This window comes from Chelonia mydas, unplaced genomic scaffold (genome assembly GCF_015237465.2).
Source record: "Chelonia mydas isolate rCheMyd1 unplaced genomic scaffold, rCheMyd1.pri.v2 scaffold_60_arrow_ctg1, whole genome shotgun sequence".
Taxonomy (NCBI): Eukaryota; Metazoa; Chordata; order Testudines; family Cheloniidae; genus Chelonia; species Chelonia mydas.
Genome location: NW_025111271.1, coordinates 152,284 through 166,263, shown reverse-complemented (window position 1 = coordinate 166,263; position 13,980 = coordinate 152,284). Strand labels below are relative to the sequence as shown.

General features: G+C 73.8%; 1 protein-coding gene across 3 annotated transcripts; it reads left to right on the top strand.

Annotated features, from left to right (window-relative positions):
* The first annotated feature begins 798 nt into the window (after nt 1–798).
* On the top strand, nt 799–13,653 carry TSC22D4 (TSC22 domain family member 4). 3 transcript variants are annotated; one of them, XM_037888758.2, is made up of 4 exons: nt 801–1,799; nt 2,259–2,413; nt 8,445–8,496; nt 8,833–9,549. In XM_037888758.2, the coding sequence occupies exons 1-4, from the start codon at nt 1,230–1,232 to the stop codon at nt 9,001–9,003; spliced, it is 948 nt and encodes a 315-aa protein (XP_037744686.1). In that variant the 5' UTR covers nt 801–1,229; the 3' UTR covers nt 9,004–9,549. The 3 variants fall into 3 exon arrangements, with proteins under 3 accessions (XP_043393543.1, XP_037744686.1, XP_037744687.1); XM_037888759.2 differs by having other exon boundaries at nt 8,448–8,496; nt 8,833–9,213; XM_043537608.1 differs by lacking the exons at nt 8,445–8,496; nt 8,833–9,549 and adding an exon at nt 13,333–13,653 and having other exon boundaries at nt 799–1,799.
* The last annotated feature ends 327 nt before the right edge of the window (nt 13,654–13,980 follow it).

Sequence of the window (13,980 nt, the reverse complement as noted above, 5' to 3'; positions counted from 1 at the left end):
GGGGTTAATGGGGCGGGGGTGGGGGGCGCCGTGGCGGGGGTGGGGGGTTGCGTAGGGAATGGGTTAACGGGGTGGGGAAGGGGTTAATGCGGTGGGGTCAGGGGCACCGTGTTGGGGGGAGTTAATGGGGCAGGGTGAGGGCACGGCGGGGAAGGGGTTAATGGGAAGGGGGTGGGCGTGGCGAGGGAGGAAGGGGTTAAAAGGGTGGGGTGGGGGCACCGCGGCAGGGAAGGGGTTAAAGGCGTGGGGTGTGGGGTGCAGCGGGGAAGGGGTTAATGGGAAGTGGGTGGGGGGGCCGCGGCAGGGAAGGGGTTAAAGGCGTGGGGTGGGGGGCGCGGCAGGGAAGGGGTTAACGGGGTGGGGTGGGCGCGCAGCTGGGAAGGGGTTAATGGGGGGCCGCGGCAGGGAAGGGGTTAATGGGAAGGGGGTGATGGGAAATGGGTGGGGGTGCCGCGGCAGGGAAGGGGTTAACGGGGCAAGGGCGCCGTGGCGGGGAAGGGGTTAACGGGGCGGGGCGGGGGCGCCGTGGCGGGGAAGGGGTTAATGGGGCGGGGTGTACCGAGCAGGCGGGCCGGTCGGGGGGAGGAGCTGCCTGCTGGCCGGGAGGGGGCGGGGCCGGGGGCGGGTTTGGGGGAGCTGTCAGCTGGAAGGGAGGGGGCGGGGCTTGGGGAGCTGTCAGGGGGCTGGGAGGGGCGGGGGCGGGGCTTGGGGGAGCTGTCAGCTGGAAGGGAGGGGGCGGGGCTTGGGGAGCTGTCAGCTGGACGGGAGGGGCGGGGCTTCGGGGAGCTGTCAGCTGGTCGGGGCTGGGGTTGGACTTCCTGGAGCGGGGACTTGTCAACAGGCGGCAGGTCTGGCCTGACTCAGGCCGGGCGGTGGGGACCGGGGGGCGCCCCCAGGGCAGAGAATAAAGAACCCAGCGCCCCCCTCCCCGACTTGCCCCCCCTTCCCCCGGATCCTGCCCCCCGGGGTACCCCATACCCTGCCCCAACTTCAGGGAACTTTGCAGCCCCACCCCCTCCACGGTTGGGGGCCGGGATGCCTGAAGCCCCCCAGAACTGCCCTGTGACCTTTGACCTGCAGGTGAGCTAGAATCGGGGGTCACCGGTGCCCCCCGTTTGCGGCACGTGCCCGTGGGGATGTCACTGCCTGCGGCTCCGTCTCTGGCCGGAGACCCCAGCGCGGGCCCGGCGCGAGCCCGGCCCCGGTGAGTGGGCGCCGGCGCAGGGACCATGAGCGGCGCCAGGAAGAAGAGCAGCTTCCAGATCACCAGCATCACCAGCGAGTTCGAGCCCCTGGCGGCGCCGCCCGGCATGGAGCCGCCGGAGGACGTGGCCGCGCCGCGGAACGGGCCCCCCGGCGCAGCCTCCCGCTTCCGCCTGGTGAAGCTGGACCAGGGCCCGGGTGAGCCCTACAAACGGGGACGCTGGACCTGCCTGGAGTTCTACGACCGTGACCCCGAGCACCAGGCCGTGGGGCGGCTCCTGAGCACCGCCCGGCACCCACAGTCCCTCGACTCCCGCCTGGAGCTGGCCGGGCTGGTGCCCAAGCCCCACGGCTACTTCAGCCCCCCTCTGCCACCGCCCTGGGGTGGGCATGGCCACTCCCAGGGCACAGCCCATCCCGGCGAGCACCTGCCCCGCTCACTGGGGGGTGGGGAGAGGACACCAGGGGGCGCCGCGCCAGGAGGCAGAGCTCACAGCCATGGGCCCACCACGGAGCCGAGCCTGGGGGTGGAAGAGCTGCTGCTGCCCCACGGCCTCGCCCAGCGCATCCGGAGGGAGGTGGAGGAGAGACACAAGGTAAAGGGGCCCGGATGCCTGGGTTCTGTGGGGGAGGGGAGCTCCACGGGGTAGTGGTCAGCCCCACCAGCCGGGGTTAGGGGCAAGTGGCTGGGGAGGGAGGGAGTGAGTGACTGTGGTGGGGCCACCCCTGGGGCACCATCTCACCCCCCCCTTCCAAAGACCTGCTCGGGGTAGTGTTGGCAGGTGGAACTCCCTGCCACTGGATGCCAGCAGGGCTGACAGCTTGGCCAGGGGGAAGAGCAGGTTTATTTTGGGGGTGAGGATCGCCCTCTCCTGTGCCGTAATGTGGTGAGATGCATTGTGGGAATTTCTGAGCCCTGACCCCCGTCCCAGCTGCTAACTCTCCCCCTCCGCATCCCCATCTCACCCCATAGCCAGCCAGTACCCCACCCCAGGGCTGGAGTGGGGCCAGCACCCCGTGGAGGCCCCATCTCTAACTCTGCCTCTCCTCCCCAGGTGCCACCCCGAGGCTCCCGCCCCTCATCTCCGGCCCCCCACTTTTTCCGGGAAGGGAGCCCCATCCGGAAGGGGTCGGACCCCTTTGGAGGCCACCTAAGCCTGGCCCGCTCCATGTTCGCAATGGGGGCGCACCAGGACAGCGATGATGAAAGGTGAGGCGGAACTTCCTGTCCGGTGCGCCTGACGGAGGGCGGGACTTCCTGATTTGCTGAGGGGTGGGTTGGACGGGGGGGGTGGGGGGCTGCAGTGCTGAGGCCAGCGGGGGGCAGGGTGGGGGGCGGACGTGCTCAGTGGAAGAGGAAGGAAGCTGGGGGGGGAAGTTGCATTTGAATGGCTGGGAGCGGATGTGACTCAGTTGTGCTTCATGGATCGGGGGGTGGGGATTGGGGAGGGATCCCGGCAGCAGGGGAGAGGGGCACCATGGGGAATGCAGGGCAGGGGGCAGAGGAGCAGATCAGAGAGACCCTACAATAACAAAGCTCTGCACAGTTAAGCCTTCCTTTTGGTAGACCCTACAATAACGAGCGAGTGCTCCCAAGGCCCCCGACACTCGCAAGGGGGCCTGTACAGCCCTGCAGCCTCTGAGAGACGCTACAGTAACAAACTGCCCCAGTGCTCCCAGCAGACCCCACGAGTGAGGGGCACCAGGAGAGCTCGGGGGGGGCAGGGCTGGACTAGCAGGGGCTGCGGATTGGGAGTGAGGGGCACAGGCAGAGCTGGGGGGCGCATATGCACCAGTGGGGGAGGAGAAGCCTGGGGGTCACCTCCACTCACCCCACAGCCGAGACAGGGAGCTCCGCTGGTGGCTGCTATCTCACCACTCACCACTAGGTGGCAACAGATCCTTAAACATTCTAGCTGCCGGGGGATTAAAGAGGCGGGGGAGGGCAGGATGCCTGGGTTCTCTCCCCATCTCTGGGAGGGGAGTGGGGGTTGGTGGTTAGAGCAGGGCGGCCTGGGAGGCAGGACGCCTGGGTTCTATTCCCAGAGTGTGCATTTGCAGGGGGTGGGTTATGGTCCCAGTTTCCATGGTAACCCCCCCATGTGTCCTGCCCCCCCACCGAGGAAATATAAACAGAAGGTGGCAGCCTCATAAAGCCGCCTTTGTTCCCCCCACCCCCACAGACTCCTGATCAGCAATGGTGCTCCCCTCCCCCATCCCTGTGTATGTCCCCCCATGTGAGGCACAGGGCCCGTTCCCTCTAGGGGGCGCTGGCTCCCACCCGGCCCCAGGGCGGGGACTGGCTGGCTCGGGGGGGGCGGGGAATGGGGCACAGGGGTATTTTCAGGTGCTGCGTCTCGAGTGAGCTCTGTTGGGGGGAGCTGTGTCCCAACAGGGGGAGCTCTGGGTGGGAGGGGCTGTGTCCCGAGAGGGGGGAGCTCCCTTTCTCCACTGCCAGCTGGGCATGGTGCCAGGCACCCCATGTGAGCTGTCCCCCCACCTCCCGGGAAGGGGGGTGCTGGGGGGGGGTGGTGCCCGGCCAATGGGAGTGAATGAGCGGGGGCTGGGCAGCGCTGGCTGGCAGCGAACAGCTGGGTGCTTGTACCACAGCAGAGCCGGGCACCTCGGCGTCTGCCTCCCTTGCAAGCCAGGGTCCCTTTGCTCCCCCCAAGGGCTCTGCCCGCCCAGCCGGGCTCCCAGTGGCTCAGGGACTTGGGCTGCGGAGGATCCCAGGGTAGTCGGGCCCCCATGGCGCTGGAGCTGCCGGGCGTCTCAGTCAAGTCCCGGGTGAGCTGCTTTGAGGCGCAGCGGGAGCCCCGCGGCTGTGGGTGCTGCTCCCTCCCGGACACCGGGGACCCCACCCGCTCCCGCCGCCGGGGCTGTGCCTCACCGGCCCCCTCCCGAGGCACGTCCCCTGCTCGGGCCAAGCCGGGGGCCCTGGGGCCCCAGAGCCGGGGGCAGCCGGGCGCTGGGCGCCGAGACATTGACAAAACTCTGCTCTCCCTGCTGCTCATCTTCCACAGGTACCGGGGGGCAGGAGGCGAGGGGCTCGGGGGCTGCCCCCCTGGGGGGCAAGGTCATGGCCAGGCTGTGTCTCGGGGGGGGGGGGCCGGATCTGAGGGGCTGCGTCTCAGGTGGGCAGCCAGGGGTAGGTGAGTAGGGAGGCCAGAGCGGGGGCTCAGGCTGTATTTGGGGGTTGCTTGAACCCGGGTGTATTTGGGGGGTTGAGTTGGTCAAAGTTTGGGGATCAGGGTGAGTTTGGGGGGCTCAGTCTGAATCTGGCATGAGGTTTAGGGGTGCGGTGTCAGGGCATCCCAGCCCAGGTGTTGGGGTGACTTTGAGGTACTTTAGGGCGGAGTTTGGGTGTCAGACTGGGGAGAGCTTTGGGGGGCAGGGGCACCATTGGAGGCAAAAAGCCCAATCTAGGGAGCTGGTTCCCCGTGGTATAAAGTTCCGGGATGTCACATCCATGTCTGGGGCTGCGGGTCGGGAGTGAGGGGCGCCGACGGGGCCGGGGGGCTGGGGGTCGGGAGTGAGGGGCGCCGGCCGGGCTGGGGGTCGGGAGTGAGAGGCGCCGGCGGGGCTGGGGGGCTGGGGGTCGGGAGTGAGGGGCGCCGGCCGGGCCGGGAGGCTGGGGGTCCGGAGTGAGGGGCGCCGGCCGGGCCGGGGGGCTGGGGGTCGGGAGTGAGGGGCGCTGGCTGGGCCGGGGGGCTGGGGGTCGGGAGTGAGGGGCGCTGGCTGGGCCGGGGGGCTGGGGGTCGGGAGTGAGGGGCGCAGGCCGGGCCGGGGGGCTGGGGGTCGGGAGTGAGGGGCGCAGGCCGGGCCGGGGGGCTGGGGGTCGGGAGTGAGGGGAGCCGGCCGGGCCGGGGGGCTGGGGGTCGGGAGTGAGGGGCGCCGGCCGGGCCGGGGGCTGCGGGTCGGGAGTGAGGGGCGCCGGCCGGGCTGGGGGTCGGGAGTGAGAGGCGCTGGCCGGGCCGGGGGGCTGGGGGTCGGGAGTGAGGGGCGCCGTCGGGGCCGGGGGGCTGGGGGTCGGGAGTGAGGGGCGCCGGCCGGGCTGGGGGTCGGGAGTGAGGGGCGCCGGCGGGGCCGGGGGGCTGGGGGTCGGGAGTGAGGGGCGCCGGCCGGGCTGGGGGTCGGGAGTGAGAGGCGCTGGCCGGGCCGGGGGGCTGGGGGTCGGGAGTGAGGGGCGCCGGCCGGGCTGGGGGTCGGGAGTGAGGGGCGCCGGCGGGGCCGGGGGTCGGGAGTGAGGGGCACCGGCCGGGCTGGGGGTCGGGAGTGAGGGGCGCCAGTGGGGCCGGGGGGCTGGGGGTCAGGAGTGAGGGGCGCCGGCCGGGCTGGGGGTCGGGAGTGAGAGGCGCTGGCCGGGCCGGGGGGCTGGGGGTCGGGAGTGAGGGGCACCGGCGGGGCCGGGGGGCTGGGGGTCGGGAGTGAGGGGCGCCGGCCGGGCCGGGGGGCTGGGGGTCGGGAGTGAGGGGCGCCGGCCGGGCTCGGGGTCGGGAGTGAGAGGCGCTGGCCGGGCCGGGGGGCTGGGGGTCGGGAGTGAGGGGCGCCGGCCGGGCCGGGGGGCTGGGGGTCGGGAGTGAGGGGCGCCGGCCGGGCCGGGGGGCTGGGGGTCGGGAGTGAGGGGCGCTGGCTGGGCCGGGGGGCTGGGGGTCGGGAGTGAGGGGCGCCGGCCGGGCTGGGGGTCGGGAGTGAGAGGCGCTGGCCGGGCCGGGGGGCTGGGGGTCGGGAGTGAGGGGCGCCGGCCGGGCCGGGGGGCTGGGGGTCGGGAGTGAGGGGCGCTGGCTGGGCCGGGGGGCTGGGGTCGGGAGTGAGGGGCGCCGGCCGGGCTGGGGGTCGGGAGTGAGAGGCGCCGGCCGGGCCGGGGGGCTGGGGGTCGGGAGTGAGGGGCGCCGGCCGGGCCGGGGGGCTGGGGGTGGGGAGTGAGGGGCGCTGGCTGGGCCGGAGGGCTGGGGGTCGGGAGTGAGGGGCGCCGGCCGGGCTGGGGGTCGGGAGTGAGGGGCGCCGGCCGGGCCGGGGGGCTGGGGGTCGGGAGTGAGGGGCGCTGGCCGGGCCGGGGGGCTGGGGGTCGGGAGTGAGGGGCGCCGGCCGGGCTGGGGGTCGGGAGTGAGGGGCGCCGGCGGGGCCGGGGGGCTGGGGGTCGGGAGTGAGGGGCGCCGGCCAGGCTGGGGGTCGGGAGTGAGGGGCGCCGGCCGGGCTGGGGGTCGGGAGCGAGGGGCGCCGGTGGGGCCGGGGGGCTGGGGGTCGGGAGTGAGAGGCGCTGGCCGGGCCGGGGGGCTGGGGGTCGGGAGTGAGGGGCGCCGGCCGGGCCGGGGGGCTGGGGGTCGGGAGTGAGGGGCGCCGGCCGGGCTGGGGGTCGGGAGTGAGAGGCGCTGGCCGGGCCGGGGGGCTGGGGGTCGGGAGTGAGGGGCGCCGGCCGGGCTGGGGGTCGGGAGTGAGAGGCGCTGGCTGGGCCGGGGGGCTGGGGGTCGGGAGTGAGGGGCGCCGGCCGGGCTGGGGGTCGGGAGTGAGAGGCACTGGCCGGGCTGGGGGGCTGGGGGTCGGGAGTGAGGGGCGCCGGCCGGGCCGGGGGGCTGGGGGTCGGGAGTGAGGGGCGCCGGCCGGGCTGGGGGTCGGGAGTGAGGGGCGCCGGCGGGGCCGGGGGGCTGGGGGTCGGGAGTGAGGGGCGCCGGCCGGGCTGGGGGTCGGGAGTGAGGGGCGCCGGCCGGGCTGGGGGTCGGGAGCGAGGGGCGCCGGTGGGGCCGGGGGGCTGGGGGTCGGGAGTGAGAGGCGCTGGCCGGGCCGGGGGGCTGGGGGTCGGGAGTGAGGGGCGCCGGCCGGGCCGGGGGGCTGGGGGTCGGGAGTGAGGGGCGCCGGCCGGGCTGGGGGTCGGGAGTGAGAGGCGCTGGCCGGGCCGGGGGGCTGGGGGTCGGGAGTGAGGGGCGCCGGCCGGGCTGGGGGTCGGGAGTGAGAGGCGCTGGCCGGGCCGGGGGGCTGGGGGTCGGGAGTGAGGGGCGCCGGCGGGGCCGGGGGGCTGGGGGTCGGGAGTGAGAGGCACTGGCCGGGCCGGGGGGCTGGGGGTCGGGAGTGAGGGGCGCCGGCCGGGCCGGGGGGCTGGGGGTCGGGAGTGAGGGGCGCCGGCCGGGCTGGGGGTCGGGAGTGAGGGGCGCCGGCGGGCCGGGGGGCTGGGGGTCGGGAGTGAGGGGCGCCGGCCGGGCTGGGGGTCGGGAGTGAGGGGCGCCGGCCGGGCTGGGGGTCGGGAGCGAGGGGCGCCGGTGGGGCCGGGGGGCTGGGGGTCGGGAGTGAGAGGCGCTGGCCGGGCCGGGGGGCTGGGGGTCGGGAGTGAGGGGCGCCGGCCGGGCCGGGGGGCTGGGGGTCGGGAGTGAGGGGCGCCGGCCGGGCTGGGGGTCGGGAGTGAGAGGCGCTGGCCGGGCCGGGGGGCTGGGGGTCGGGAGTGAGGGGCGCCGGCCGGGCTGGGGGTCGGGAGTGAGAGGCGCTGGCCGGGCCGGGGGGCTGGGGGTCGGGAGTGAGGGGCGCCGGCGGGGCCGGGGGTGGGGGTCGGGAGTGAGGGGCGCCGGCCGGGCTGGGGGTCGGGAGTGAGGGGCGCCGGCCGGGCTGGGGGTCGGGAGTGAGAGGCGCTGGCCGGGCCGGGGGGCTGGGGGTCGGGAGTGAGGGGCGCCGGCGGGGCCGGGGGGCTGGGGGTCGGGAGTGAGGGGCGCCGGCCGGGCTGGGGGTCGGGAGTGAGGGGCGCCGGCCGGGCTGGGGGTCGGGAGTGAGGGGCGCTGGCCGGGCCGGGGGGCTGGGGGTCGGGAGTGAGGGGCGCCGGCGGGGCCGGGGGGTGGGGGTCGGGAGTGAGGGGCGCCGGCCGGGCTGGGGGTCGGGAGTGAGGGGCGCCGGCCGGGCTGGGGGTCGGGAGTGAGAGGCGCTGGCCGGGCCGGGGGGCTGGGGGTCGGGAGTGAGGGGCGCCGGCGGGGCCGGGGGGCTGGGGGTCGGGAGTGAGGGGCGCCGGCCGGGCTGGGGGTCGGGAGTGAGGGGCGCCGGCCGGGCTGGGGGTCGGGAGTGAGGGGCGCCGGCCGGGCTGGGGGTCGGGAGTGAGAGGCGCTGGCCGGGCCGGGGGGCTGGGGGTCGGGAGTGAGGGGCGCCGGCGGGGCCGGGGGGGCTGGGGGTCGGGAGTGAGGGGCGCCGGCCGGGCTGGGGGTCGGGAGTGAGGGGCACCAGGCCCTGTGGTTCTGTCTCAGTCCCCGTCTGTCTCTGCCCCGCAGCAGCTCGGGCAGCAGCATGATCGCCATCGACAACAAGATCGAGCAGGCCATGGTGAGTGACGGGGCAGGGGAGCCTGGGGGGCAGGACTCCTGGGTTCTCTGCCCGGCTCTGGGAGGGCAGTGGGGTGAGAGGGCTGCCCTCTGGGAGGGCTGGTGGGTGAGAGTAGGGGGGCTGGGAGCCAGGACTCCTGGGTTCTCTCCCTGGCTCTGGGAGGGGAGTGGGGGCTGGTGAGTGAGAGCAGGGGGGCTGGGAGCCAGGACTCCTGGGTTCTCTCCCTGGCTCTGGGATGGGAGCAGGGGTTGGCGGGTTAGAGCGGGGGGGCTGGGAGCCAGGACTCCTGGGTTCTCTCCCTGGCTCTGGGCCCTGACCCCCATCCCTGCCCCCCAGGACCTGGTGAAGAGCCACCTGATGTTCGCGGTGCGGGAGGAGGTGGAGGTGCTCCGGGAGCAGATCAAGGAGCTGGCCGAGCGCAACGCGGCCCTGGAGTGGGAGAACGGGCTCCTGCGCTCCCTGGCCAGCCCCGAGCAGCTGGCCCAGCTCCGCCGCCCCACGGCCTGACCCCCACCGGGGCCACACGCGCTACGATCCCGCACATGTGAAGGGGCCTGGCCGGACAGGGGGGGCTACTAACACAGCACGTGCCTTGGGGGAGGGGATGGAGCCAGGACTCCTGGGTTCAGTTCTCAGCTCTGACAGGGGACAGGGGACTGGTGGGTTAGTGCAGGGGGGCTGGGAGCCAGGACTCCTGGGTTCTCTCCCCGGCTCTGGGAGGGGAGTGGGGGCTGGTGGGTTAGAGCAGGGGGGCTGGGAGCCAGGACTCCTGGGTTCTCTCCCCGGCTCTGGGAGGGGAGTGGGGGCTGGTGGGTTAGAGCAGGGGGGCTGGGAGCCAGGACTCCTGGGTTCTCTCCCCGGCTCTGGGAGGGGAGTGGGGGCCGGTGGGTTAGAGCAGGGCGGGGCTGGGAGCCAGGACTCCTGGGTTCTCTCCCCGGCTCTGGGAGGGGAGTGGGGGCCGGTGGGTTAGAGCAGGGCGGGGCTGGGAGCCAGGACTCCTGGGTTCTCTCCCCGGCTCTGGGAGGGGAGTGGGGGCCGGTGGGTTAGAGCAGAGTGGGCTGGGAGCCAGGACTCCTGGGTTCTCTCCCCTGCTCTGGGAGGGGAGTGGGGGCCGGTGGGTCAGAGCAGGGGGGGCTGGGAGCCAGGACTCCTGGGTTCTCTCCCCGGCTCTGGGTGGGGAGTGGGTGCTGGTGGGTTAGAGCAGGGGGGCTGGGAGCCAGGACTCCTGGGTTCTCTCCCTGGCTCTGGGTGGGGAGTGGGGGCTGGTGGGTGAGAGCAGGGGCGCTGGGAGGGGAGCAGGGGTTGGTGGGTTAGAGCAGGGGGGCTGGGAGCCAGGACTCCTGGGTTCTCTTCCCGGCTCTGGGTGGGGAGTGTGGGCTGGTGGGTCAGAGCAGGGGAGCTGTGGGGGACTCCTGGCTCTGGGTTGGGGGCAGCTTCTCAGGGTGAGGGTTTTAATGCAGCAGGGGTGGGTGTGGGGGGGCTCCATGCACTGGTGGGGGTGCCATGCCCAAAGCAGAGGGACTGGAGTGGCCAGGGCAGGGGTGGCCCCCCAAGACTGGCTGGGGGGCTGTTGGCCACGTGGGCGAAGAGGACTGGGCCGCAGGGGGGGCAGAGAAACCCCCGATGTAGGGGAGGGGACGGGACGGTGGTGGCAATAATAATAATTTGTAATAAAGAAACTTTTATAGTATTTCAGGTTATTAAAATAGCAGCAGCAGCCGAGCCTGCGTCTGTGTGTGGGCGCTAGGGGGCGCCGCGCTGGGGGGCCGGGGCGCCGTGTGGGGCTCAGCAGGGGGCTCTCCAGCCATCTGACAGTCCAGCCCTGGTCCCTTTGGCTGAGGAAATGCTCCAGCCCAGTCTGTGGGGTGCGAAACCCCGAAATCCCGGCTCGGGTGACCCCATCCTGCCCACTGCGCCCCCGGCCACGTCAGCTGGAGAGGGACAAATGGTCACTGTGCAGGTAACCAGCCGCGCCGCCCCAGAGGTGGCCGCGTCTCAGCGCCGGGCGAGGGGTCCCCGTGTCACCCGCCGCCCCGCCCCAGAGATGGCCATGTCTCAGCGCCGGGCGAGGGGTCCCCGTGTCACCCGCCGCCCCGCCCCAGAGGTGGCCGCGTCTCGGCGCCGGGCGAGGAGTCCCCGTGTCACCCGCCGCCCCGCCCCGGAGGTGGCCACGTCTCAGCGCCGGGCGAGGGGTCCCCGTGTCACCAACTGCCCCGCCCCGGAGGTGGCCACGTCTCAGCGCCGGGCGAGGGGTCCCCGTGTCACCAACTGCCCCGCCCCAGAGGTGGCCGCGTCTCGGCGCCGGGCGAGGGGTCCCCGTGTCACCAGCCGCCCTGCCCCGGAGGTGGCCGCGTCTCAGCGCCGGGCGAGGGGTCCCCGTGTCACCAGCCGCCCTGCCCCGGACGTGGCCGCGTCTCAGCGCCGGGCGAGGGGTCCCCGTGTCACCAACCGCTCTGCCCCAGAGGTGGCCGCATCTCGGCGCCGGGCGAGGGGTCCCCGTGTCACCAACCGCCCCGCCCCGGAGGTGGCCGCGTCTCAGCGCCGGGCGAGGGGTCCCCGTGTCACCCGCCGCCCTGCCCCAGAGGTGGCTGCATCTCAGCGCCCGGCGAGGGGTCCCCGTGTGACCCGCTGCCCCGCCCCAGAGATGGCCACGTTTCAGCGCCGGGCGAGGGTCCCCGTATCACCAGCCGCCCCGCCCCGGAGGTGGCCGCATCTCAGCGCCCGGCGAGGGCTCCCCGTGTCACCCGCCGCCCCGCCCCAGAGATGGCCACGTTTAAGCGCCGGGCGAGGGTCCCCGTATCACCAGCCGCCCCGCCCCGGAGGTGGCCGCATCTCAGCGCCCGGCGAGGGGTCCCCGTGTGACCCGCTGCCCCGCCCCAGAGGTGGCCGCGTCTCAGCGCCGGGCGAGGGGTCCCCGTGTGACCCGCTGCCCCGCCCCGGAGGTGGCCGCGTCTCAGCGCCGGGTGAGGGGTCCCCGTGTGACCCGCCGCCCCGCCCCAGAGGTGGCCGCGTCTCGGCGCCGGGCGAGGGGTCCCCGTGTCACCTGCCGCCCCGCCCCGGAGGTGGCCGCATCTCAGTGCTGGGCGAGGGGTCCCCGTGTCACCCGCCGCCCCGCCCCGGAGGTGGGCGCGTCTCAGCGCCGGGCGAGGGGTCCCCGTGTGACCCGCTGCCCCGCCCCGGAGGTGGCCGCATCTCAGCGCCGGGCGAGGGGTCCCCGTGTCACCCGCCGCCCTGCCCCAGAGGTGGGCGCGTCTCAGCGCCGGGCGAGGGGTCCCCGTGTGACCCGCTGCGGCGGGACACTTTGTTTTGACGTTTGAAGGCGGGGGAACAAAGACGTTTGTTCTGTTCCCGGTCCCCCCTCCCCCTCGGACACCCTGTTCCAGCCGAGACAGGACAATGGGGACGGACCATCAGTGGCCCCGGGGTGGGGGAGGCAGCGAATAAAGAGCGTCTTGTTCGTGGTGCTGGGGACACGCCAAGGAATCGGCTGGGTGCCCATGTGGTGGGGGGAGGGTGGGGGGCAGGGGCTGGACCCTCCCCAGGCCTGGACTCTGCAGTCATTATGCATCTGTGGGGCAACAGGTGGGGGGGGGGGTGTTGGAAGAGGGAAGTTGCAGAGGTTCCTCCTGCTGGACGGCTCAGCCCGTGCCCTGGGTCCTCCGCCCTGCACCTGGAAACACCGAACCCACATCCCCCTCTCTGGGGCTGGGATCTGGGGCCTGTGGGTCGGGAGTGAGGGGCACCAAAAGATTTGGAAAATGTAACAGAAAAGTGGTGACCATTCCCCCTGCCCCCCTCTGCTGCTCTAACCCACCGGCCCCCACTCCCCTCCCAGAGCCGGGGAGAGATCCCAGGAGTCCGGGCTCCCAGCCCCCCCCCCCGATCTAACCCACCAGCCCCCACCCCCCTCCCAGAGCCGGGGAGAGATCCCAGGAGTCCTGGCTCCCAGCCCCCCCGATCTGACCCACCAGCCCCTGCTTCCTTCCCAGAGCCGGGGAGAGAACCCAGGAGTCCTGGCTCCCAGCCCCCCAGCTCTAACCCACCAGCCCCCACTTCCTTCCCAGAGCCGGGGAGAGATCCCAGGAGTCCGGGCTCCCAGCCCCCCAGCTCTAACCCACCAGCCCCCACTTCCTTCCCAGAGCTGGGGAGAGGACCCAGGAGTCCGGGCTCAGCCTGGGGTTGTGGAGGGCGTTTGGTTTTCATGTCGTTCACCTGCTCAGTCCTTGAGTGACTGGAAGAGACGGACAGGGACTCAGACAGACAGACAGATCCTGGTGCCCCTCACTCCCGACCCGCAGCCCCTGCCAGCCCAGCCCCGCCCCCCCAGCTCTGCCGGTGCCCCTCACTCCCGACTCGCAGCCCCTGCCAGCCCAGCCCCCCCAGCTCTGCTGGCGCCCCTCACTCCCGACCCGCAGCCCCCTTGATCGCTGGGTTCCTGACCCCGCCTCACAATGGGGCCAGAGAAGCTAGAACCCCTGGGCTCGGGGCCGCGGAGCCAGGGCGCCATGTGGGTGCAGGGGGTGCTGGTGGTTCTGCTGTCCGGGCTCTCGGCGCCAGGCCGGGCCCAGCCCGCGCGGTGCCGGCTGGGGGAGCGGCTGCCGGTGTCCGGCCCGGGGGGGACCCCAGCCCAGCTGCCCCGGGCCCGTTGTCCCTGCGTCCCACTGCACTGGGTGCGTCTGGCCGCGGCGGGGGCCGGCCTGGCTCTCGGCCTGCTCTGGGTCCGGTGCCGGAGGGTGAGTCCCTGCCCCCGCCCGGGATCTGTCCCAGAAGCCCATGGGGCAGCGAGGGCCGAGCCCGCACACCCCGACCTCACGCCCTCTCTCTCTCCCCGCCCAGGCCCCCGCCCCCCAGGACCCGGGACCCCCCGAGGCCGCCCTGCTGCACGACGTGTCCGGCCTCTTGATTTTCATCCGTGCCCAGCTGCGGCAGCTCGTGAGGACGGAGAGGGGAGATGCCCCCCTGCTGCCCCCCTGCCCCTCAGGGGCCCCTTGGTCCCACGCCGCCCACTAGTGGGGGGCTGGAGTGGCCTCCTGGCCTGGAGATCAGCCTCCGCTCGTGCCCCCTGGGGGCTCCCACACGACGGCGAAGGACCCTCAGCCCGCAGCGTCGTTGGGGGTGTCAGTGTCAGCCCCCCAATACCATGGCGCATCTGTCTGTCCAGCCCCACAGGGCGTGGGAATAAACATGGCTGGGAACGTCCGCAGGGGGCGTCACTCGCCTTGGTGTAGGGGGACTCCCCTCCCCTGGCCCCCCATCTCCCTTCCCCCAGCCCCCTCTCCCCTGGCCCCCCGGCCAGCCCTCCCTGGGATCCCCTTCCCCAGCACTCCCCTCCCCCATCCAGCCCCCCCAGTGCTCCCCTCCTCCAGCCAGCCCCCTACAGCGCTGCCCTCCCTGCAGCGTTCCCCTAATACTCAGCCCCCCCTCACCCGCCAGAGATGACTGACCTCCCCCCCACCAGCCGAGCCCTACCATGGGGCAGTGGGA